The 27,057-nt window shown below is 36.8% G+C and overlaps 2 protein-coding genes across 9 annotated transcripts; both read right to left on the minus strand.

Annotated features, from left to right (window-relative positions):
- Nucleotides 1-590: 590 nt before the first annotated feature.
- LOC120111010 (pentatricopeptide repeat-containing protein At4g32450, mitochondrial-like) lies at nt 591-6,480 on the minus strand. Of its 8 annotated transcripts, none has more exons than XM_088701552.2 (3): nt 6,319-6,471; nt 4,113-6,240; nt 1,469-1,881 (listed from the first exon to the last, which is right to left on the minus strand). In XM_088701552.2, the coding sequence occupies exons 1-2, from the start codon at nt 6,373-6,375 to the stop codon at nt 4,123-4,125; spliced, it is 2,175 nt and encodes a 724-aa protein (XP_088557678.2). In that variant the 5' UTR covers nt 6,376-6,471; the 3' UTR covers nt 1,469-1,881; nt 4,113-4,122. The 8 variants fall into 8 exon arrangements, with proteins under 8 accessions (XP_038983203.3, XP_088557675.2, XP_088557677.2 ...); XM_088701553.2 differs by lacking the exon at nt 1,469-1,881 and adding an exon at nt 2,241-2,693; XM_039127275.3 differs by lacking the exon at nt 1,469-1,881 and adding an exon at nt 591-1,060 and having other exon boundaries at nt 4,113-6,472.
- A 13,542-nt stretch (nt 6,481-20,022) lies between these two features.
- On the minus strand, nt 20,023-22,967 carry LOC103703361 (homeobox-leucine zipper protein ATHB-13-like). Its single transcript, XM_008786197.5, has 3 exons — nt 22,337-22,967; nt 21,885-22,261; nt 20,023-21,164 (listed from the first exon to the last, which is right to left on the minus strand). The coding sequence occupies exons 1-3, from the start codon at nt 22,467-22,469 to the stop codon at nt 20,829-20,831; spliced, it is 846 nt and encodes a 281-aa protein (XP_008784419.2). The 5' UTR covers nt 22,470-22,967; the 3' UTR covers nt 20,023-20,828.
- Nucleotides 22,968-27,057: the final 4,090 nt, after the last annotated feature.

Here is a 27,057-nt window from a genome sequence, read left to right on the forward strand (position 1 = left end):
AGCTAAAACAAGAGAAAGATGTCTGAGAAAGGGCACTGGGATTTTCCCTTTTCTTAACGCACGATTTCCCTTATGCCCTCTGTTGCTTCAAATTTTTAGAATCGTCTCAAGATATCAATTGAGTAGCTTTGTAATGCCACTAATTGTTGGATATTGATAATCTGGATGCTTTGTCACCTTTACCATGACTTTAGCCAGAGATATTATATCCTACACAGCGTGCACTATATGGCCATACACACCAATAATCATAGCCACTTATTTTTATACCGGTGCACCGAGATTAGTGCTTGATGAATAAGTTCCATAGAAACGAGCGGTTGTGATTGGCAAAACATTGATAATTCTTGCCAAAACTGAAGCCAAAGAGCTATCTAAACCAGTGCAAAATAGTGGGCCTCGTCATGATTTCCATTAAATATAACTTATATTTAATTCATTACATATCTAGATTATTTTGTGAGTTCTTAAGAGTTGATTGTTTTTAGGTAATGCACAAGGCCACAAACCAAACCAAGTAGGAAAGTCTCAAAAAGTTTGCAGGAGGTCTCCATCTTTCCCACCGTGGGAATTCAGGTAATTCCCATTCATGCTATAAACATAAACACCCTTTTGAATTCTAGAAAAGTTACAGGAAGATAACATACATCCAATTTTTTTATATGCATATGACATCTATATATGGCGAAAGATAAAGTTGAAGAAGCTACGAATCAATGTAAATTTTTCTAATGTACCTCATCTGTGACGGGACTGGAGAAGACAGAAGATTCAGAAGGATTTACAGGCTGGCTGGGATCAACTGGTCCTAGCTATTTGTTGAGCATAAGAAAAAGAAAATTCATGCAACAACAGAGCTCACAGAAGTGTGTCTTCCACAGAATCATGCATCCTGAAATCTCTTTGGAAGCCTCTCTGTAATCTTAGCAGCCATCACAGTGTGAAGATGCTTTGTAGTAGACTATTAGGTCCTTGAGATGTAGCCTAATCCTTTCTGTACTGTACCTCCACTTGTATACTTTAATCCATCAATAAAAGGTGCGCCTTGGCCCTCCATTTCCTTCAAAAAGAAGCTGGGAATTCTATCAACATTTCTATCAATCGAGGATACTCAAAGAGTTTAACAAACTAAGGTGATTTCACAAAGTTTGGTAAATATTCCTTGGTATTGGATAACTACTATAATTACAGAAATGGCTTCTTGACTTGAAGCCCTATAGCCAATTTTAATTTGTCAAGAAAAGGCTGGGAATATGATAATGATACTAACTGCTCCATTCTCTGGTTTACCACGTCGAGCTCTTTAGCACCATTACCATTGTCAACTCTAATACTACTGTCTGAAATGGGAAAAGCACAGCTAAATATTTTTGCATAGGAACAACAGTACGCAGATCTCTCACATTCAGCAAAATCTGGAATCAATTGTTAAGGTTAAGCTCATCAGATGCTGTGCAAACGTAACAAATGGAAAAATAAAAGGGGGCAGCTGACGCAAGCCATGTTTTTGAGATCATTCTCGCAGGAGTATAGTCACTGAGTTTATATTTGTTTCTAATCTAAGCTATAACAGATAAATTCATGTTGCAACCCTACAGGGTCTTTCACTGCCGCTACAAATACAGGAAAGGTTAAAAAATGACTTGTTGATTGATGGATGGAAGAACTATTGTAACAACGCTATTGCTCATCATTTGTCAAGTTTTCTACCACACTTCACAAATTCTCTCTCATGCAGACGTGAATAGCAATGCAAGCACAGATATCTCCCTGACAAAACATAAATATCGAAGGCTCACAGAAGCCAGAAGGCTCAACATTAGAGGACTGCCTCATGTAGCTTCCTCATGCCTTCCCTTATGGTGTCATGAAGGCTGCAACCTACAAGTTCAATGACAGAAACCTTATCAGGAGAAGTTCTGATGATGTTCATAGATGATGGGTTAACGTTCAAACTATGAATGCTGCCCAAACGGGGGAAAGGCACATGGTTGCAGACAAGAAGCTAAAGAAAGACAGAGAACAGTGGAAAAGGGAATGGCAGGTGAAGACACTAAAGATTCCATGTATGATAATTGTTTTTTTGTCAAATATGTTCCAGGAATTTACCTGATTATGGTAGGAAGAAGAAGTTGTAGCCTAATCAAAGATATCATATATTAATTATTCCCTACTTAGAAAAAAGAAAAAAGAAAAAGGAACCCAACCCCAAACAAAATGCATTAATCAGTACGCAAATATGTCAAAGAGATCATTATTTTAAAAAGAAATGGTTTGCCAAGAATTAAGTAACTAAAGGCCTCATCTCCTTTTAAAGAAACAATCACACCCCAGAGTAGCAGGAAGAAAACACCTCCTTTTGCTTCTTCAAAATTATCTGCATTGACATCATCAAACAGTCAAATCCACAACTAAGCTTCAGAATTTTCTGAGAGAGGTTTCATGTTCAAATCCTCCCCACCAAGTATCATCAAAAGCTATGTTTTCAAACTGACAAGCTAATGGTCGATATAAGTGTATCATATACTGCTTTCCTTCATAGAATATGTTTTAGGCTATACGCACCATGAACAAGTTCTAAACATTTAGGTGATTAATCCATCAATATGGATGCCATTTAATATTTGTAAAACTTAACATTGAGTGGTCCAGAACCTTCCCTCAAACCTTTGCTTTTCCTCCTCTATCATAAACTGCAGAAGGTACCAACAAGAAAATGAAGGTTTATTATGGAAAGAGATTGAGAAAGTCTATCTGACAAAAAAATCAGTGAACAGTAGAGTCTGGGATCACGTTTACCAAGCTAATTGATTCGAAAACATTCAGAAGAGAATAGTGATAGACACATGTACACAGAACTCTCTCACACTCAGAAAAGATTTACTAGCCGGTGATTGCAGACAGAGTTAAATTTTCTAAGTCAAGTTGATCATTCCAACATAGTCATGCTCATAGGGAATTTTTATTTGCCATATTTTTCCTCATAACCTCTTTCCATGTTATTCTAGGTCTTTGCTTCTCTTTCTTACGACCTTCAACACAAACTAATATATCTTTCCATATTGAAGTCCTCTTGAATCTTCCTTAAAGATGGCAATATATGCCAAACAATTCTTTATCATTTACTTAAACTTTATAATTCACCCATCAACATAAAAATTAAAGTCCATCATACTTGGAACATGTATTATATTGTGTGGGAAATTCATCTCTTCTATTGATATTTATATTCCATGTCTGGTTTCAAGGGATGATCTTATATTGCTTTGCTTTGATATGGGGGCTTTAGTTGATATTTTGACAGCCAGTAAAGTTCAGAATGGGCAAATGGATTAAGGTCATTGTTCACATGATTGCTATCTCACTTACCCACAATATGTTTTATTCTTAAGTCATGTTTGGTTCTGAAAACATGAATAAATTCAATAAAGTTCACTTGTTCAACTTTTTTTCATGTTTATACAGCCAAATAACTATTTTGGCTCTTGAATCAAATGTAACATTTTTGAGATTTCAGATAAAATAGAAAGCATCTTTTTCATCCTTATTCAGTTTTAACATGATTAAAACTATTCAATGGAGGGAGGGCCGAATAATTTTAGCCAATTAACAAGAAATGAGTACCTACTTGAATAAGGTAATTGCTGGCTAAAAGTATTTAGGAACCAAACACAGCTACTCTAATTAGTTTTTGCTAATAAATGCCTCCCATATCACACACTAATAGATATCTTTAACATATTGGACACACATGTTATATGATTGGTTGACATTCACTGCGGAGAAACTTGAATAGCAGATTTCGCATAACACATAAGGAAATGTTAGGCATGAGATATTCACATATGGAAAGGTTGGCTATAGCATAAGAATTGAGAATTTTGCTCCCTTCATAACATTTTTGACTCCATTTAGATATGGGACATTATTTAAGAAGATGATGGCATTATTTTACCAATTGCCCTGAGGGTTCCTTAATACAACCAGCAAATTCATTACATTAGCAACATGGAGCACACAACAACAATAATTATCGCATTTTCATTGGAAGCACTCTGTTCTTACTCTATAAAGAAAGGAAAGGGGGAGAGCTTAGCATAATAGAAACTTACATGCTCCATATCACCAATAATCCTTGCAAGAACAGACCCCATTCTCGAAATGGTGAAACCTCTTGGCATCCCGTGCAATAAGTTGACGGCCAACAAGTTTTGATATGATCTTCATAGCATTATGACAATCTCCACAAACACGAAGATTTTTTATAATTCGAATTGGTGAACGTGCAGGGCTAGTCATAAGCCCATAAGCAACAGCCAGCCTCTCACTGTGATAAAGCAAAGCCTCCTCCTTTGATTCTTGGTCAATGTCATGCAGCACGAATCGTGTCTCTGGAACATAGCCAGCCTCCTTCATTTGTGGTGCCAAACCTTTTATCTGCGCATAAATCTTCTCATGCTCAGGATGGGACCTGTCCCCGGCCCGATACTCATGTACCCTACTTCTAACCTCAAGTAGATTAGCCTTCTTTCTTTCTTTCTCCTTTGCCAGGTCTGAAGCTTTCACAGGCAAAAGACCAATCTTAGTCTGTTCATCTAGCCAAGTAGAATCCAACTGCTCAATAATTTCTGCACATCGATTCCCAAGTTCCACATTTCCATTAACTCTACAAAGATTCATTAGAGTTTCCCAAACATCTACACTTGGCTCAACAGGCATTTGTTCAACAAACTCAAGAGCTTCATCCAAGTAACCAGCACTTCCAAGCATACTGACAATGCTCACATAATGTTCCATGCAAGGAGATATTCCAAAATCCTTCTGCATCGATTCAAAATGCAACATTCCCTCATCGACTGCTCCGAGAATGCCACAAGCAGCAAAAATAGTGACAAACATTTGTCCATCCGGCCTCAATCCCTTCTGCTTAAACTCGCTGAAAAGATCAATTGCATCCTCTCCAAGACCATTGTTAGAAAGACCCATAATCATAGTATCCCAAGATGTCAAGTTCCGCTGGGGCATGTTCTCAAACAATTGGTAAGCATGAATCATCGAACCGCACTTGGCATACATATCCAAAATCTTGTTATGAACCCCAACTTCAACATGAACCATTGTCCGTGCCAGATGATCATGGACAATTCTTGCTTCTTCTAGAGACCTTGCCTCCCCACATGCTTGAATCAACTGCAAATATCTATGGAGGTCCACAACCACACCATTTTTCTCAAGTAAAGCCAAAACTTCCACAGCTTCTTTCATCTTCCCTTCTTTGCAGAATTCATCAAGCTCATCAATAGTACCCTTATAGCCACCACTCTCACCAGTTTCAGAAGAATCACTAGCAGGCAATCCATCCCTAGTTTGGGAAAAACTCATTGGTTGAGAATATCCAATTTCACTATGGAAAAAAGCAGAGTTCTGCTGAGGATTAACAGGGTTCACGGCTTGATACCCCATTGGGCTCTGCTGAAAATCCCCAGGTCTTTCTAAATAATGCCCATTTGGTCTCTGATGGATATCTCCAGCTCTTTCATCATAAACCCTTTGCATATTATCTTGGATATCACCTCTCGGGCTCTCTCTGTGATAAAAATTGGGATTTTGATAACTTTGCCCTGGATTATAACCATATTGCCTGTTAGGGTCTTGCTGAAACCCTCCATGGTTTTCTCCATAGAACCCACCGGGATTCATATGTGGCTCTCCAGTTCCTACCGTGTTGTAACCATTAGTATCCACTCTCTGATGCCCGTTAAGATTCTGATAGTATTCTTGGCTATAAAATCCATCAGGATTCCTCTGGGTCACCTGTCCTACATTCCCTCCATGATGCCCGTCAGGTTTTTGATAGCGTTCCCCAACGACTCTACCATTATTCTCATGTGAATTCATAGGGAAGCGCTCTGCCCCCTGTCTCAAAAGGTTCCCCCTATAAAACCCATTGGGGTTTCCCCCATAACCCTCACCAAGATTCCACCGTTGGTACCCGTCGGGGCTCGGAATTGGGTTTCCTCCATGAACACCATCGATTCTCTGCTGATAAGAGTGTTCGTCATAGAACCCATGCGGGCTCTGCGGGTAAGAGACACTGAGTCCGGGATGGGAATCTCCGGCGACCTCCCGCTCGCCGCCGCCGGGAGGGTCGGCGGCGAAATCGGTCCTCTGCACGGCCGTGCTCAGCCTCCGGAATCGAAGGACCAAGAGCGACGCCTTGACGGCGTCCGCGAGGTCCTTCTGCGAAGAACTAAGAGGACGTGAGGAGGGGCGGGAGAGGAGAGGCGAGGGCGGAGGGGGAGGAGAAGAGGAGCTGACCTTGGCAAGCGCCGACAGCGATCTAATGGCGATGACGGAGGCCCCTTTCTTCGGCATCGACGAGGCTCTCTCTTCTCTCTCCTCCTGTGTTTCCAAAAACCCTAGTTTGGGTGTCGGCCGGAAACCTAGATTTGGGGGAGGAGCTATTAAACCCCGCTCGTCCTCTTAAAATTATGTGAACCGTAGAGACGAATTAGTTCCGGTCCGGTCTGGATCCATCGATCCACACGGTCTGGTTCAGTTTTCTCATGGTGGCAGAGCGGATTCATGTTCTTAATCAAACATGATTTCGGAGTATGATTCAATCTTTGTTGTTTTTTTTTTTTTTTTTGCTTAAATTCAATCTTTGTTGTTGCTGTGTACAGAATGGCTTCTTCATAGCAAGATATAGTTGAATACTTTTTATAGTCCTCATTTTAATTTAATAATAAGAAGGTGAGTGATGATTAAAGGCCTCCATTAGATGAATATGCATGCAACTTGCTCATGCCATATCCATCACACACAAATATAGTACTTCAGTTGATGATCGATATGATGTTTGTGTCTAATTTGTTCTCTTAACACATGGTTGTTGATTATTTTACAAGACTAAAGCATTGTGAGTTGATTTATAGGATTTTGCATCCTTTTATAAGACTTAAGCATCCCTCATGGATTAAAAGACTTAAAACTTAAAGTCTCATTTTAATTGCAAAACATCAACTATGCAATCTTTTATCTTGTGCTATAAATGCAAGAAATAGAAAAAAAATCTAGTCTCGTAGTTATTGAAACTCAAAATAGATAATTTGTTATTTTTAAAACATGCAGAGCTTGAAAAACTAATTGCAAGCCTTTATATATTGTCACGCCCCGAACCCAGCACCCGGGTCCGGTACGCGACCGGCCGCATGAGCCCTAGAGCAGTGCCCTAAAGATTATGCAAGGCCTATGATTAACAAAAATTCCAATAAATCCACAACTAATTTAATAATTCAAATAGACAAATCCGACATGTCCAAATAAACAAATTGGTTCAATTACAAAGTCTTCAAATGTTCATCGACATCAAAGAAGGATAAACAAACTAACTAACTAATAACTCTGGTACTCGCACTCTGCGCCCATCCCATCCAAATCTATGCATCCTGCAACTCTGGTAAAGAAAAAGAAGAAGAGGGGGGTGAACTTTACAGCCCAGTAAGAATCCTTGTACGCCAATCCTGCATGATATAAATATGTCACGCCCCCGCCTCTGCGAGGCACGTGAGGCACCTAGTGCCTCACGTGGGGGCCACATGAGGGGGGGAACACGGGGCTCCCCTGCCAGATATTGTCCGATTCTGGGGCTTCACGCAAGCGTCCTTCACCCCTCCCCGGTTTTGTTTTCCACCCAAAACGCGTCTGCAGGATTAGGAGACACCCGCCTCATATGCCCAGGCTCTGGAACGAGTCTTTCCGATGTGGGACTATTGGGCCTCACGCCCTTCCCACTATCAGACAAGAGTCGTCCTCGGCTCTGATACCAAATGTCACGCCCCCGCCTCTGCGAGGCACGTGAGGCACCTAGTGCCCACGTGGGGGCCACATGAGGGGGGAACACGGGGCTCCCCTGCCAGATATTGTCCGGTTCTGGGGCTTCACGCAAGCGTCCTTCACCTCTTCCTGGTTTTGTTTTCCACCCAAAACGCGTCTGCAGGATTAGGAGACACTCGCCTCATATGCCCAGGCTCTGGAACGAGTCTTTCCGATGTGGGACTATTGGGCCTCACACCGTACAAATGGTATCAGAGCAGACCCGGCCCATAACCTATGTGGACTAGGGGACACTGCAGCACGGATCCATTGGGGTTGACCACGGACTGATCGTGGTGTTTGTGATTAGATTCGAATAGATTTGAACCCTTAGCCTGACGAGGACGTCAGGGCTTGAACGGGGGAGTATGTAAGGATCCGTGCGGGCGTGTGTTTAGTCCCACATAGGTTATTCGCTGGGTAGATCTTGGGTACTTATACAGGATCAAGGAACCCAAATAATAATTTCCGGCTAGCCATTTTGGGTGAGATCCTGGGTTGTTACATATATAGACCATGAAAAACACTTTTACATTTTTAGGAAAATCAAAAGAATTCTAGAATACAACATCTTGACCTTAGTAAATCCTGATCTAGAAAATACTGACCCTGAAAAAGTATTTAATGGAAAAAATGCTGCAAACTTGAATGATTGAATGGAGCTTAATTATGATATTAAAGTTAGTTACAGGATTGATTGGGTATATGAATATATGAAAAACAAATGCTTGGCTTTGCTTAGCTATTTGAAGAGTGTAATTTACAATTTCTTAATATACACAAAACCAAGATATTAAGGTTTTGAGGATGTGTTTGAAGTATCTTTTGATTAAGTTTAAAGGTTATATATTTTATATTAATCTGTATAATTATTTTTCTTCTTATTTCTTCCAATCACAATCCCCTCCATTGCGATGATGAATTTAAAGTTTCACTCAAAAAGATTTTGTCATGTAGGCTCATAAGAAATGGTTATCATAAAGTGAAAATATGATCTTGTAAGGGAAGAACATAAGTTGTCCTATATTCTGCTTATATTTGTCAATGTAGGTAGTTGAATCTAAAGCAAAGCCATGAAAAGTGTATTCAAATTCCATTCTTATTTCAAATAGGATACTTATTCAAAGATTTAAGAGTGAAAACAACATACAGACACACACACACACACACACACACACAGAGAGAGAGAGAGAGAGAGAGAGAGAGTTGATCCAAATCCTTAAATATACAACTGATTATGGACTAAATGATGGATCTAAAAAGGAACTGAAAAGACATCTCTTTCTGCATGAATAATAAGAGTAGGAACCAGGGAATCATCACTAGACGTGTTGTCTGACTCTTCTTCAAAATTTACATAATCACCAGAGCCTATTGCTTCCATGCATGTTCTTATTCTTTATTTCTTGAACCAAATTATTAGTGTCATCATTTACATAATCACCAGAGCCTATTGCTTCCATGCATGTTCTTATTCTTTATTTCTTGAACCAAATTAGTGTCATCATCAGCACCCATTGCATCCGTTTTTTTTTCCTTGTGCTTCTTGAATCTTTGAATTCACACCCTATAATCCACTAAAAACTCATTAATCTCCAATATTTCAGCGAATGCATGTATTCTTTCCACCTCTTATAACTTATCTATTGGATAATTTCAAAATAAAAAATAAATTAACTATTCTCTTTCTTTATTTCGAGATTAGAAATAAATTGATCAAAGTTACATTAGGTACCATCATGTTTACTCTTAAATGGACATTGTGTTACATATGGTATTCAAATTGCAAGATACTCTACCATCTATATTCAAATAAGTATCTGTTAATCATCTTTTTCCCATTCTTCCATATCTTTGTGTGTGTGCTCGCGTATCCTATGATGCTACTTCATCAAACATATAAATAATTCGATTGGATTACTCTTAACCCACTTATGTTACCTCTATGAAATTTTCTTGGGCTTTCTCAGAAGTTCCGGTGAAAATCTTTTGAGCTTCCTCAGAACTTTTGGTATTTAATAAGTATAAGGCTGCTTCCTGTAGCAAATAAAGTTATTAAAATAATCAAATTTAGAGAGATAATTGATATGAGAAAACTAAGAAGCAAATAGAATGCATTAGAAATAAAAAATGATAAGGTTGGATTATGTAAGAAAATCTAGCCTTGTAGCATGAATGGAAGAAACGTCCATCATCTTTCACTAAAAAAGTTCAAGCACAAAGAGACTGTATGGTTATAAAAGTATCTGTTAATCTATATTCCATAATTATTTATAATTTATGTAAATAATGATGTAGTCTCATGTCGTGACTAAATGTAACAGTCTGGAAGGCAGCATTGGATGCACACAAGTAAAGAATCAATGCGTTCATCTACAAGTAATGAGAAAGTGCATAATCCCATTAGATTGGGATTGTAAATAAATTATTTTATTGGCTGAAGATATAGATATAGATCAATGCTATTTCTATCGTCGAACCTTTGTCGTTCCCAGAAAAAGTTTATGTAAATGGTATAATTTAGAGCACACAACTTTTAATCGAATGCTCCAATCTTTAACTCTCCTTTCTAAAAGTCATTTCCTTTTGCAAGTTTAGATGCATTATGTAGCTTTTAGAAGACTAACCTTTACTGCAACTAGAGGTTCCAAACTTAAGCATTGCTTGGATAATTTACTGTACAATTTGTCTCCCTCCTTTTCCTCAAAGAAAGATAAAAATTACTAATTTATATCATTTATGGACAAAATAATCTTTAAGCACAATAAAGTTACCACAGTTGCAAACAAAGAATAAGTTCAAGGCCTGAGTAAAACAAATCTTAGATCGTTTCAATGAAGCAACTACGTAGTTATATAAATATTTTTTCTTACGTCATCAATTGATATCTCCAAATAAAAGATTTGGCACCACTTGGAGCAATTTTTATTGATTATAAAGTAAGCAATATCCTTTTGACTTGCAATAAATCAATTATTCCCTTTTCATGAAACTCATTGATAACCATTTATCAAAAAAAAATTGCTTTCACATATGTAGGACATAGTAATAATTAATTTTTCACTAGCAAACTGTAAGAAATTAACAACTATTTGTCAAAGGCAATTTCTTTCCTACATGTTGGTGGCAGTTAAGAACCGACAAAAAATAAGTTATATAACACTTTCACAAATACTTATTTTAGATATTTTTTCTTTCGAATAGTACTAGGTATATCCTAAATATACAAAATGTCCCTCATTTATATACGACACCAAGGGATTGGTGTAATTTACAAGATTCATAGGGGAATGGCTAAATCATGGAGTTTCAAGCCTATGCTATCCTAGCAAGGAAAATTATCATGGGAGTGATAGGTACCAATAGCATTTGTTTGAAACATCACTTGATATATTAATCAAAGTATATAAGAGTTCCAAAATTAACTATTGGTTTGTTAATTATCTTGCGAAAAGAAGATGTTGCTAATATAAGAGTTTCAAGAGCAGCTCAAGTCTTAGGTGCTTAACATGTTGGAATATGCTATTGTAAAAGCTTGACATCCTTATTCTTTGTAGCAGAATATATAAGAACGTATACATACATCTCTATCTCCCGAAGCCCCAAATTTAGAGTATGCATATAAGAAAAAAATATTCAAGGTTGCCATATATCATTTATGAAGATCAAAGAAAAAGGCAACAACAAAATTCTCTAACATATTATAGACATTCATCAGCCATCAAATGAGTAAATCATATAAATGGTTACAAAATGCATACACAGAAATCAACCCTTAATTTCTCATGATGAAATTATCCACTATAACATGAATTTACATCCTTTTCATTTAAAAATGAAATCAAGAAAAAAATAAGAAACTAACAATCTTTTCCCTTTGCAATCATAGATCTACACCAAATACATGATACAATGTCATAATTTTGATACTATTAAAAGAAATTATGCATAGATACCAAAGACATGTTTAGTATAAATGTAGAAATAGTATGAATTAAATATATGTGATAATCAATAAGGAAATCTATACCCTAGCTTGCTTCAACTGATCGGAGTTCAATGTTTGTGGTTCAAAATCAATTGAGAACACCTTTTTTGTTTCTTCCATCGCAATCTAGTTGAAAGGCAATGTTCCCATGAGGTCTTGAACCAAGATTGAACCGTCCATAACCCCTCCTTTACTTTTTGCGTTTCACATAAAGAGACCTTAAAAAAATATGAATAACTTCTAAAGACTGCAACACCAACCCATGCCAGTTTGTACAACTACAGATTTCTGACACGAAATAGAAAAAGAAAATAGTAATTGACACGTCTCGAAAAAGATGCTTGTGTTAGGTGCTACTTGTGAAAAAGATTAAGGTGTTAGCTGTCACACATTTTACTTATAATTATTTTATATATTTTTAAATGGGCAAAAAATAACTTAAATGTGCTCGAATATTTAGAAAGATATACTCAAATGCTATTAGGTAAAAGTCATTAATTTTCACTATTATGTAAAATAACAACATCATTGATGGAATTGTATAAGCAAATTAGTGGGAAAGCCATATACCATGCATTTGATTAAATGCTTTACTTATATATATTTCTCTTAATGGTTATATGAATCACATTAGTCTCATTTTAGGAAAAAGTTTAACTTGTGTATATTTCATTTCTAGAAATATATTAGAAATAGATCCTTCACCAATCATAAGTTTCAATAATTTCTTCATCATTATAAGAAACAAGTTCAATGAAGTAATTCGTTTTGTAAAATTACACATTTCTAAATATATTTTTTTCAAAGGAATATGGTGGTAATTTATTGTCTTTATTTTTTTAATAACTATGTAACTTTGATAATTTTTTGACTACATTCTTTTAGGGGAGTTCTTTCCTATATGACCTATATGACAGTCTATATAATTCTTGATAATTGGTGAATTAATTTATGTAAATATTTCTATTATTATTTATTTAATATAATATAATTTTATTTTTTTGATAATTTGTATAATTGTTTATGACTATATACATTGTATCAAACCACAAAAAAAATAACTTGCATATTACTTTGTCTTCATTACATTGCTCGAAAACCATTTTTTATTAATTAGAAATAAAACTAGTATTCTAATATCTATTTTTGGAAAATGACTTTCTTTTTGGTAGATTTAGAAGATGCCTTTAAAAGATTCATTTTATCACCTTATATTTGTTATATCTTTTAATACATTCATTTAAGAGATTAATTCCTACATGATCTTAATAATAAGCTATATAGTTCTTACTATTAAGGGACTTAATCCTTAAAGATGCTTTTAAAGATTATAGTCATTAATAATTTTCTTAATATTTTAAGTTTATTTTATTATAACTCCGGGAATAAATGAATTAAATACTAAAATAGAGAATAAAATAGATAAGGTACACGAAGATACAATATGGTTCACTCAAAAATCCAGCTTAATTTGAGAGAGAACAAAAGATCAATCATAATATTATTTTCTTTTTGTTATGGTGGCAAGATATGTTACGCAGCTTTTCAGTAGACAGGTGCCACCTAGCTAGCGGTCGATTTTGTAACTCAAAATAGTTCGAGTAAGATCTTGACGATGTATGACTTCCAACCAAAGAGGAATTGGGCAATACAATATAACTTAAAGATGTTGAAAATCTAGTACAAACAAATGTGTGATGCCTTCTAGCTATCATAACAATTTTAGTTTTATTCTAATTCTTTTATTTATAATTTTTCCTTCTAGTTAGATCTTAATTATCTTTAGTTAAAATTTTATTTAATAGTATGTACTTTGCGTTATGCTACTCCAATCTCATGTGGCTTAGGATATCTATAAGGTTCCTTACTTGCCTCATGGCATAGAAATTCATTAAATTAATCGGTGCTTTCATGTATTGCTGCTAAAGTTGATACTATTTCTATTCTATATAACCCATGGGTTTTCTCGGTCTCTTTTGATAGAATGATTTTTCCTGTTGATATAAATTGCATCCAGTTATATGGCTGTCAATGTATTTCTGAGTGATGATGGCTCTTGGAATCGACCATTTCTCCATCATGTTTTCTTCAGGAGATTGTAATTTTGCCAAGATCTATGTTTGATGGTCAAGATCGACTAAGTTGGGGTGATGGTTTTAAAAATCATGTGACAGGGAATAGGGTCTGTAATTGTCATAGAACTTGCAATCAATGATGTGGTTTTTCATTTCAGAGTCTTTCATTGATTTTGATTGGGAAGCATTTGGAGCTTAATGCTCTTAGAAATATCTTGATAAAATTGAATTGTTGCAATTTTGCTACTCAACATAAACGTAGAATAAACTATTTGATTTGCTTTTCATCTATTGATCATGATCTAAATATTTTACCATATGTCCAAGTTAAATTTCTGCTAATCTAAATATAAACCATAGATCAAAATAGAACATGATATAGGCAAACATGGTTGAAATTGTTAGTTTTATTTTTATCTGATGCATGAATAAAAGATGTAAAAATTCAAAATTTTTGGTTTCTAGCTGTTCTATACACTTAGATGATGACCAACCAATTATCATTTTGAGAGGTCTTTTATTGATTCTCACCAGAAAACATTTGAAGCTGAAGCAGTCCTACCTAACTCATGTTCTTATGGAATGAGGGGTCACAAGTATTTATGATTTCTCTCTTTTTTTTAGGGAGGTATTATATCATTTCTCTTTCATGGTCATAGCCATCCACCATGCTTTCTATTATGTAATTTGCACAAAACCGGCGTTAGTGCGGTTTTAGGTAATTCTCTCATCTCTAGCTCCCAGGCTTTCAACTTGAAAGGACTTCCATAGATTGGACCAGGACTTTGGGCCTCAAGCGTTATGGATGCAACTTATTTCTTCCAGCTATGTTAAGGAAATAGTTCCCATACTCGACCATATTTTAACAACAGTGCATCACGAGCCACACCAGAAACGGAGTCTCTTTTATATATATATATATATATATATATATATATATATATATACTAAAATAGGTATTTTATACATTATGAGTACGAATACATCCAATAAAATTATAAACAATAAGTTTCGGAGTGTCCCGGACAACTCACCCTCTCTAGCCCATAGAGTACTCCTAAAATGGCAGGTCATCCAGTCTGCAGCCTTGTTGGCCTCTCTGAACATATGTTTAGTTTGAAAAGCCACTCCATCTCTCACCATCGCTCAAAAGCACAATCTCTTTACTTATACAGATTGTTCCACATTTCTTGCCTTCTCATTTACAAAGGTCAATCAGTTCTCATCAAGTCCTTGGAATAAATCATTGGCTTTGAGGATTCTTAATGACAAGTCCTTGGAATAAATCATTATGAGAACGAATGCCAAGTGCCTGTAGAAGTAGTTTAAAAAAAATAGATTTTCTTTTTTTACACGATATTGACTATTGGATCACGTCCTGCATAGATATTAAAGCAATCAGAAACTTCTTCATATTCTTCTGTTTATATGGATCTTGAAGGGACTGATCGTTGCATGATTCAATGGATCTACATGAAGGTGAATCCTACTTTTGCACAAAAGATACAACCCTATTCTTGGAGATGGAATCCAAAGCTACGTGAAATGTAGAAGGATTTTAATATAAGTTGGCATTGGATTCCGTACGTTTTTATTTTTTCTATTTCTTGTACTACAATTATTAAGTAAACAAAACCGCCGTGCCAGGTGTCAAATTATTGCACCACGCCCAGTCGTCAAGAACAGCGTACTGATAAACTACCTGACTCCTTAAACCCTAAACGTGCATCATTTGGCTTGGCCACCCACTTCCCCTTCCATCTTAACATATGAATAAGATTCAAATAAGAAACCTTCATAAATGGCCATTATAACTTTTTTCATATGATATTTGGTTGCTGGAAGCCATAGGTCAAAATTCAACCCTTCTTTCAAAAAAATAAAAAAAAGAAGAAAAAGAAAATGAAAAATCAATTCCCCTTAATTTTCTTTCTTTAGAATTCCCTCACTCTCTTAGAAAAAAGAAAAAGAAGAAGAAGAAGAAGACATACAAGAAACTGAAAGAAATCAACATGCCTGATTTCATCGAATAAATCACACTAACTGTCCTAACGTGACACGATGCCCCTAAAATTATCTATATCTAAAAGACAAGCTCTAACATAAATGGTAATCACCCATAGATGCCCGTTTCAAGGATCTTGCCATATGGTCATTCTCTCATACGGACATTTGGTCACTGTGCCACCACATGGATTACATTGTTCATGGCCATGCTGGGGACCCATGGAACAGTGTCATGGTCACTCTTCCATTATGAGATCAAGACGTACCTCAGTCTCGGCCCCCACATGCATGGCTTCCCCTTTTCTCGCTTTGATGAATATATGGGGGATGGAATTCCTTCTCTCCTGACTGCACTTTTCCTCTGTACATACAACATGGAAAAAGAGTACAACAGAGGGGAAGAGGAAGAGATGCAGCCAAATCCCTGCTATTATTTTCGTATCCAAAGTTTACAAGGACCCAAGAAGGATTTTAGTAGTCGTCTTGTGCTCAAGTACACATTGTTAAAGGATTTGATCACTGAATGCTTTGCTGCATGCCAATCGAAATGGACTGTTTGGATAGCAACTTATTGTGCATTCTCCTTCATATTCGTACTTGAATTGGTAAGCTTCCATGCATGTTGTTCTTTGAAGTAAAAGACAGATGTAAGGACAGCTGCCCAAAGCCAAAAGGGTCGCTGAACTATGAAAAGAGTAATATAAATCTCATAAAAAAAAGGAGTATACAAAAAGAAAAAAATGGTAAAAAAGAAAAAGAAAGAAAGAAAAGCTCCCTACTTGTTCCAAAGGCCCTAAGATTTGTGTCCAAACTCAACTCAACTCAACTCAACTCAACAGGTCTGGGTTGGGTTTAAGTCTAATGAATATTTTGAGATTGTTTCTGATCATATTTAATGGTATCACACAATGCCTTGCATGGTTGAATGATTAGGTCTTTCTTCTTCTTCTTCTTATTATTATTATTAAGAAGGTTGACATGTGTATTTTCCCCTCAAAAAAGTTGACGTGTGTTTAATAATACAAATAAAATGGCAAGTAAAATTTGGTTACACACAATAACTTCATCATGAGGAAGACCCAGGTTCTTGCTATGCTCTTCAATGGAACTTAGCTTCTTCTTCTCTTTGTTAGTATCTTCATATATAGAATACATGATGGTTGGATTGCTACCTTATCTCGGAGAGAAGAAAGGTAGGACGGGCACCGTTACCTAGAAAAATTATTTTTTACACTATATGGACCATGTGACCACACACACCACCAATCACAATCGTTCGTTCCTGTAGCACTGCACTGAGATGCACACTTGATTAATGGGGCCTATAGGAAGGAGCGGTTGTGATTGGTAGCATGCATGGCTATGTGGTACACATAGTGTGGGAAATGATTTCTCCATTGCCTGCGATGGAAGAAAAACCTCAACAAAGAGAAAGAAGTTAACCCAAGCCCATTATCTTGAACCAAGTGATAGGAAGCAAAACCAATTCTAGGAGACTTGGACCTAATTAATGGGTAGCAGGATGAGGGTAGACTGGGAGCCATGCAGAATCTCGTCTATTATAGTATATACGATATTAGAAATTATAGCTGCCATATATTGTATGCACAATTTCGGTATATCAGCTCAGATCAATCTCTAAAAATTATGGAATCTGATTGTCATATTCAAATTTAGTAATGGTATCAAATCATATAATTTTGCTATTGTATTATACTATATCTGGTTCCTAGTATCTTTTCCATAACATAGGATTTTATTGTTGTATTCTACTGTATCTAGAAGCTCAACTTATATATAAAGCACATCAGTGCTATTAACAGCACAAGCAATTCAAATCATATTTTCAGTATAAAATTTTCAACGTTGAACCAAGTGATAGGAAATAAAACCAATTCTAGAGGATTTGGACCTAATTAATGGGTAGCAGGATGAGGGTAGGTTGTGAGCCACTTTTAATAGAGCTAATAATAGACAAGATACAAATGAAGAGGTACAAAAGGAGAACTTGAGAAAGCCTCCAAAAGTGAAAAGGATACAGGAACTGAGAATTAGGATCTACGTCGCATTAGATTATGGAGTTTGCGTTGTACGTAGGAGGGAAAACCTATTCATGGATTTCAGGTTTAAAATTTTTGGACCCAAATTCAACCTGTGGGTAGATTGTGGCCTTGATTCAGGTGCGACTTTTGACTGCATTTGGAAGGACCTTTGTTTTTTAAAGATTTGACCATTATTTTTTCATGAATAAGATTTGACTATTTTTCTCAATTAAAAAAGATTTGACTATTTCAAATAATAGAAAGCTTGTACAGTTGCCAATGGAGGAAAAGGAATAGTTGTGGCAAGTTTTATGCCCAATACCAATGACAGCCATGTTATATAATTGAATCCAGATTAAGACAATGGGACTGTGGGCTTTCATTTCACATAGTAAATATCATGGTAAGGAAACGGTAAGGGACAAACATAATTGTATGCCTTGGAGGGTTCTGACCCACCAATCTCTTAATCACTAGAGAAGCCACATGAAAATACACACATAAATGCATACATCCATAAAGATTTGTCCATGAGCTATACTCTGGTCTCCTCTCTCTGTTCATCACTTAATGGACCCTGCCTGGCTGTGAAAGAAATATTGGACAAAAAATAAACACATAAATGCATACATCCATAAGAAATTGTCCATATGTATAGCCCAATAAATAGAGAGTTGAGATAGAGAGGATGTGTGATTCAATGTAGACAAGGACAGTTGGCAAAGCTTAGAAGGGAACCCATGATTTAATTAAGCTGACTATTATAAGATTAAGAATTTTTTGCATATATGTCATTGTAAATATGGGATATTATATATTTACCTCTCAAAATTACTATTCGTATAGCACTCACTTTGTCATTTTTCTGCAACCATATCCCTGCCATTAGATTTTTGGTTGATTGTGTTAACAAGTATCTATTTTTATATCTAAAATGACTTTATTATCCTTTTATATTAGTATCATTGGAAAAATGTAATACTCCATTTGTATCCTACAAGATTGTTTCTGCATGTTTTTTAGAGGTATACATGTAGAAGGGTAATAGAAAAAAACTTATCAATACCATCAATCAAAATTTTAATGAAAAGAATTCTACTGTGAAAACAAGATGAGGAGTTGATATATATATATGCTATATTTGCAATGTTATATATGCAATGGCCTCTAAAATTAAATATAAAAACGGTAATATTTACATCTGGACATATAAGTTGCTGTGGTCTATGTAAGACCTACTTCCACTAATTTTTTGATCTTTGCCTCGTCTAAGAATATACGCAGAGTTGGTAGGAACAAAAAGAAAAGGAGAATCCAATTTGTGACTTGCGAATGTGACACATCTTTGCCCCCACAGATACCCTGAGCCCCACAGAATGATTGGGGTGGTTGGTTCGCGTGGTGAGAAGGGTGGTGCCACGCCTCAGAGCGTGCAACACCTATGCAAGTCTTTCGCAAACTTGGCAATTGCATCTTTTATTTTTTCGAGCCCAAAAAATTGCTGAAAATAGGGTCATGACAAGAGATGGAGTTACCTTTTAGATCAAATATATTTTTCGTGAAGCTAATAAAACTGTGGATTAGATGGACGCCTATGTGGTCTAAGATGGGGAGCTGCCTCGGATGCTTCGAGATATTCTGTTTTCTTGCTTTATTCGGTATGTTCGTACTCGTCAGATATGAACCGGCTAACTTAGTAAAAAAAAAAATTTGCTAAAAAAAAGTGAACTCAGAGGTCAAAGATAAAGAAAGCAGGGAATCTTATTAATCTTTTGTATTTTAAAGGGGTTAAATGTAATTGTAGATGGTGATATTTAGGGTGGTGTCAAGTACTCCTCTTTCAAAAACCCCAAAGGGTTGTAAGAGAGTGGGTGACAGTGGGTCACATGCCTCCCTTCTTACCTTGAATGCGAGGCTTTTGTGAAGCCAGAGAGAGGGTCCCTTCTCAGCAGGACGTTACCACCAAAACCACAGACAGGGCCATTTCCAACACCTTGTTTTCTTCCCCTTGGTCCTTAGGCGCCAGTACCTATATGCCCTCTCCTTACCTCTTTGTCCACTTCCTTGATTCCTCTCCCAATTCTCTCTCCTCTTTTCTCTCACTTTCAGTCATGTAGATCTGTAGATCTTTTCTAGAATTTGATCCGATTTGTGGTTAGTTTGCTGAGCCAAGCATAGATCACAAAAGCACTTTGAATCAGCATGACTCCATCCTAAAAAGTTTCCTATATCCAAAATAGAGTTCGGAATATCATATTTAGAGGCAGAGGTTTAGAAAGAGGAACATTATATATCTTCTATAAGCAACCAGAATCGCTACTAATATCTCTCTCTCTCTCTCTCTCTCTCTCTCTTATAAGTTATAACCGAGTAGAAAGTAGCCTTTCTTCTTCTTTTGACTGTTTATAGTAGCTGCATAGCTGAACTTTATATCCACCAGAGTTTCTTCAAACACTTGAATCAGTACCCACATGTTCTTCCTTTGCGAGCATAAAGGAGGACGCCAGTATATGGAGAAAAATACCCATTATTTCATGGTCCATGGAGGAGCCAAGGACCATCGCCCAAAACATATATAAACTAGGTCCATCTCAAAACAGCTGCCCAAAATGTCGTAGTAGTATGGGGAAGAAAAGATGGAGACTAGCTTCAAAGAACTTCTTATTCCCCCAGCACCTCCTTCCAAGGTTCAATTTTTTCACCAGCTTCGTTCTTCAAACACCCAAAGTGAAGGAAAACGCTAAGTTATGACCGTGACCAACCGGCAAATTTGTCGCGCATGCGGAGAATGAGGAACCGCGCAGTTCTCAATGGATGACCAGAGGAGCATAGCTGAATGTGTCAATGGAAGTTGTGCTGCTCTGACCATGACCAGAAGGCAGTTTGATCTTCTATGCTGCAGAACATGTTAAAGTTCTCCTCTTGGATGCCATGCTCCATCTTGGGGCCTTGGGTCTCTGCTTTGGAGGAGCTCTGGAGGAGATGAGCAGCACCAGGGGATCTATATGCAAGAAATGACCTGCTTTCTTGGGGATTTGAAGGGCCATCAGTGGCTTGTGTTCTTGAGATACCCAAGTTGACGTCAGTGCTGTTCTCACTCTTGTTGCTGCAAGAGCCCTCAGTTTCTTTATTCAGGTTGATGGGCTCAGTTCCTTCTCTTCCTTTAAGTGCCAAGATCTGCACATGTTTATTAGTTCCATCAACTTAAAAAGAAGAAAACATCACCAAAAGGCGTATGATTTATTGAGAGCTAATTAATAAAAGGATATATCAAAGTATGATGCAATTCATTCCAGTTATTTCTCAGGTGTAAAAAAGAAAAAAATTGATAATTTGACCAACCTATCTATTGATCGCAATTAAAAAAAAAGGGAAAAAAAGAAGTTTCTAAGAATCATAATCCTTTCACGAAGTGGTTACCAATTGATTACCTGAAGTCGGACTAAGAAAAGTCAGAAGAAATGAATCAAAGCTGAGTTCAATCAACTTCGAAAAAAATGTTGTAAGAACCACATATAATTAAATGAGAGGAAACCATTATAAGATGTTGAATTATGATGCAATTCAATTCGGTGACTACAAAAGATCAAATAGAGTTTCCTATATAAATGAAGGACCCCGACATTTATTGATCAGGAACAAAATCTTGCAAAATAATGGAGTTTCTAAGACTTATAATCCAATCACCAAGTGGATACCAAATGACTACCAAAAGTGGCCAATCATTCTCAATAGACACAAAAAACAATACGACAGACAAATAATTGACATCATATCAATCTCAATTAAATGGCTGATTTAAGCCAACAATTAGCAGAAAGAGATAGAGAGAGAGAGAGAGAGAGGCTGATTTCCTCAAGAGATTATGAATTCCATGCGGCAGTTCCCAAACAGTACCTCAGCCTGAAGTTTCCTGTTGTGGGCTTTGAGAGCATCATTCTCAGCTTTGACAGCCTCAAACTGCCTCTTGAGGGAATCATAGTCCTTCTCCAATTGCTTGGTCTTCCACCTGGCCCTCCTGTTCTGAAACCATATGGCAATCTGCCTTGGCTGCAGCCCGAGAACCCTGGCCAACTGCATCTTCCTCTCTGGCTCCAGCCTGCTCCCCATCTCAAAATTCCTCTCCAGAGTCCTCACCTGCTCCAAATTCAGCCTCTTCTTTTTCTCCCCCACCTGCGAGCAATCATCGGAGAGCTCATCCTCTGCATTCATCTCCTCACAGGCTTCGACGCCGGCGAATGACATGGACCTCTTCCCCAGCATTGTGGCCGCACCTGCACCAACGAACCAATTTGAGAAAGCCTCAACCTGAAGTCTTGACGATTAGTTTTGCGCCAGATCCTCCTCACCTCTGAAGTCCTGTGGATTGGTGGGTAGCAGGGTACTAAGAGTTGGGGGCTGGTGGCTCTCTTCATGGGGCAGCAAGAAGTTTGTAGGGAAGGAGGCAGGCGTTCCGTTGCAAGTAATTTGGTTGTTAAACATTGGTGGTCACAAGCCAATTATGAAAGGATGGCCTTGTTAAGATTTAATGGTGACATGGGTGAAAGGGAAAGGAGATGGAAACAGGGAATAGAGAGAACAGAGCACCGAGATATCATAAGAATTTGGAAGACAGAGAAGGAAAACAAGCAAGACGATTAGAGATGATGGAAGGAGCGATTGGTGCATGAAATGGAAAAAATGTCAGTCTATACTCCGAACAAAAACGTCGTGCTGAGTCCAAATTACAGGTATAAATAGAAAAGAGAATACCAATGTTGGGCTTGGCATGGGGATTAGGGACGACGAAGATGGCGTCAGCAGTCACGCACCGGTTCGAGAATCCAAGAGCTGTGGATGCAGTGGCTACAATAATCATATGATTGTCTTGTCATGAAGTGATATTGTCATGCACCTCTGTCCGAAGGCATCATTGTTCTTCTAGGGAAGAACAGGGGTGGGACTTGTATGGTTTACTTCTTGGTAACGAGTGGAGAAATATTTTTGGTAAGTTAAAATGCCAATAGTTCTATGAAGTTGGCAGTTAAGTGGCCAGGGCAGCTACGTCTTATGGTGGAGAGAGAGAGAAAAAAAGAGAGTTGTTATAAGAAACAAAAGATGGCAGTTTCATGGATCCCTTCTCCGCCCTCATGCAGCAAGGAGTGGGATGATTCAAGCAGCAGGGGGGGTGCTTTGCTTCCCATATTTTCCCCTTTTTTTTAGCAGATGTCATACCAGCAGCCATCTAAAACTTTATTGGAGCGAAAAGAATGCATAACTTTTAGTCAAAATTATTTTACATTCGTGATTTATTTTACTCAATTTTTCATCTTCAAAAGAGTCACCAAATTCTGGCAACTTTATATTTTTGAAAGTATCATATTTACATGTTAGAAAACAATTCTGTCTAAAAGCGTAAATCATTTGGACCCAATTATTTATGTCAATCCTTTTCCCTCTTATTAATCCAAGCATGGTGCAAAAAAAAAAAAAAAAGAAAATCTCTTCATAGTTAGCAGGCTATGTGACAAGAGGGGATTGGCACCACTTACAATCAATGTGAGTCCTAGAAAGTTTTGATGTGAAGTGGTATTCCTGTTATGAAACATAGTGCCGGAGCTTTTTTGGTACGAGAATTGGATCCGAAAACATTTTAAAAATAATACAAGATTTTGAAATTGTATAAGAAAAATAAAGGAATAAATTTAAAACATCAATGTAGGAAATGTGTTTCGTGAGAAAGTTCATTTGTCCACTCAAAAACTTATTCAAGTTGCTTTTTTTGGTTCTTGAGTGTTTGAGGTAACTTCTACTTCTTTTTTTGTTTTTTTCTGGCTAAGAAAAAGAATGAAAGGCCTATCTATTTACTTTAGTCATGTCCAAAATCCTAAGGAAGCACATATCAGATTCCCAACTCAAAAATTCCCCTATATTTGGGAAGTTGTCATTGCTGAGTTATGATGACACTACAGCTCGTATAAAGTAAATTTATCAAGAAGATTGACCAAATTACTTTTTACAGGTGGATCGCAAAAATTAGATGAATAAGTTTTTATATAGAGGAATATTGGGATTTTTAGTGAAAGTAAAAAAAAATCTAAATAGAGAGATCTAATAAGAGCTCTTTGTTTTTGGATTGGGGGGGGGGGGGGGGGGGGGGGGGGGGGTAGCCCTCACTGGGCCCTCTTTCCACCAGAAAATATTCGATGCGGATCGCAAGTTTCCGCGTGCCCTCTCCAACCTATGGAAAATCCCACTGGGCCATCCACGTGTGAGTACGTCACCCCAGCACCACCTCAGTACTAATAGAAGATAAACATATTGATGTAGGACGGATGCAAGGGATGGAAGGCAGAGTGAAAGAGGAGAAAAATAGGGGAAGAAGAAGAAAAGAGGAGAGGAGGAGGAAGAGGAAGAAGATTAATTTTCATGCATTATTTCATTAAAAAAAACAAATGCATGCCCCACATACATATAGGGCCACAAAATAACAGATAGGTCCTTACAAAGAAAATAATCTGAACAAGGTCCTCAAATGACAATATGCAAATTAATTCTACCAACATAAAATAATAAAAAATAACATAAATCAATCTAACCACAACGAAAGTAGCTGGACCGTCCTTCTGCGACGACCGTGATCCCGTAAAATAATCAGTCCAGTACTAGTATCCGCATCACATATCCACATAGAGCCATCCGGGCATGGGGCATACGGTTCCCTAATTTAATCGACGCCCGCGCATTTCGAGCCCGGACAATTCGGATGGAGTCCAAGCCTCCTTACCAATAGGCTACAACTTTGGTGGCAATAAGAGCTCTTTCAAGCACATGTTCGTACATCCTTTGATAAACATAGTGAGCCATGACTCATCATTTGTTATTCTCCTACAGTTTGGGCCCTAATAATTAGCAAGATGCTAGCTTATTTTTTAGCACCATACCAAACGACCTGGGATTGAATCCTACCTTCATCAGGTTTGGAGGAGGTTGGCGAAATTTGGGGAGCATTACCTCTCCTTGTGTAGCTCATTGTGGCCTTCTATGATTATACCAACGAAAAAAAAATGTAATTAGCACATTCAATATCATTATTTTAAAAAGTATAGTTTTGCAACTTGAAAAATTAAGGCATTGAAGAATACGATAAGAAAATAAACATAATTAAAACATAGATTGTTTAGTATAACAATAATATAATTTCACAATACTTGAAGAAATGAAGTATTTGTGGGAATTATTTTAGACTAAAATCTACTATTGTTTTTTGATGAAAATAAATAGACATTTTTAAAGGGTGTTTTTATATGATAAAATCATGACCTAAGTGTTATCTTATTGCTCATGCCTGCGGCTGGTAATCTGATTGTTGGGTTGAGTTAAGATCTGGTCAAAATCCTATATCAACATGTCACGCTCCGAACCCATCATCCAGGTTGACCAAGTGACACAGCCACATAGTTTTAAAGCAAGACCTTAGAGATCATATAAGGCCTAAGATGAACAATATCCATATAATACCAATAATTATAATAAAATCAATCCAATAAAACTACTAACATTAAATAATCAACTAGAGATCATATAAGGCCTAAAATTAATGATATCCATATATACCAATAATTATAATAAAATCAATCCAATAAAACCACTAATATTATAAAGTTCAGATATCCATTGGTATAAAAAAAATAATAGAGATAACTAGCTAACTAACTACTAGCTCGAAACTACACCTTCTGTGACTTTGAAAAAAAATACAAAGAAGAATATGAGTTTTTCTAGCCTAGTAAAAATTCCGAACCGCTACACCATAAGTAATAAAAAAATAATCAAATGAACAATACCAGATAAAATAAATACCATATCAATACTCGAAAAGTTCATACAAATTACAAGCATATAAGCTCTCAGTATCATCTTACCAAAGAAGCATATATATATATACACACATATAACTCATTAACTTGATTTTCAAATTTCATAGCAATATTTTTTCGACTTTGGACTAACCAAGATCATGACCCAGTCCAAGACTACTAAACAAAATTTCATTTGTAAGCCCATGGAGGCTATCCTATACATAAGCTCATGGATGCTATCCCATGTGTAAGCCTGTGGAGGCTATCCCATACATAAGCTCATGGAGAATATCTCACGCATCTGCTCATGGAGGCTATCCTATGACGAAGTTAGTCCAAATCATATCTTATTCATCTGATTTATATGTTACTTTTATCAAATCAATTTTTACTTACACAATGTATTTATCTCAAATTCAAGGTATCATTGTTCGCATAATTATGTTTTCAATATCTGATACATATTATAACTATATAAGTATATTCGTATTGGAAATCATATAAAACATAGCGTCACATGCCAAGCCAAATCTATTGATGTAAAACTCATGATGCAAATTCAGCGGTATAAATTTATATATATATATATATATATATATATATATATATATATATATATATATATATATATATATATATATATATATATATATATATATATATTGGTGACTAATACAAGAATTCTTACTTCTACCGAAGACTCACTAAGCATAGCAATCACTTACCCACTTTATGAACTACAAACTGGGGTGTAGAGTGCCCCGATCAGAATCTTCTTGCGCATATTACTCTTTCCTTACAAAATCAAATCCGATTATCAAAAAAAAAATTACGCAATAGACTAGTAACCTAGATTGCCTACTAGCGTCCATCAGTAGGTCCCCCGAATCTCTTCTACTAATAACCTGGTTCAATTAGAAAGAGAAAAAGGGAGAGGAAGAATCAATAATAGAGAATAGAGGTAGGAAGGGAAGAGAGAGATAAAAAAAGGAGAGAGAACGAGAGAAGGAAGAGAAGAGAGAGAAGAAAAGAGAAACCTCTCTTCTCTCTTCATGAACTGGGAGGTTCATCTCCCCCTCCCCCTTCGGTCAGCACCAGGGGCAGCCACGGTGGCCTAGCCCCGGCGATGGCGGCCATAGCCGGCCTTCAGCTACTGCATTACCAGCAACGACAATTGGCCGACGTAAGGAAGAAGATAAGAGGAAGATCATCACCATTAAACTCGTCCT

Source organism: Phoenix dactylifera, chromosome 7, assembly GCF_051530095.1.
Source record: "Phoenix dactylifera cultivar Ajwa chromosome 7, Ajwa_hap1_PhDact_Kaust_v1.1, whole genome shotgun sequence".
NCBI classification, from domain to species: Eukaryota; Viridiplantae; Streptophyta; class Magnoliopsida; order Arecales; family Arecaceae; genus Phoenix; species Phoenix dactylifera.

Coding starts and splice junctions, on each gene's coding strand:
- LOC120111010 (XM_039127275.3), bottom strand. CDS start 6,375: ATGCCGAAGAAAGGGGCCTCCGTCATCGCCATTAGATCGCTGTCGGCG.
- LOC103703361 (XM_008786197.5), bottom strand. CDS start 22,469: ATGTTTAACAACCAAATTACTTGCAACGGAACGCCTGCCTCCTTCCCT. Junction 22,262..22,336: donor CAATCCACAGGACTTCAGAG/GTGAGGAGGATC, acceptor TCGTTGGTGCAG/GTGCGGCCACAATGCTGGGG. Junction 21,165..21,884: donor ACAGGAAACTTCAGGCTGAG/GTACTGTTTGGG, acceptor AAACATGTGCAG/ATCTTGGCACTTAAAGGAAG.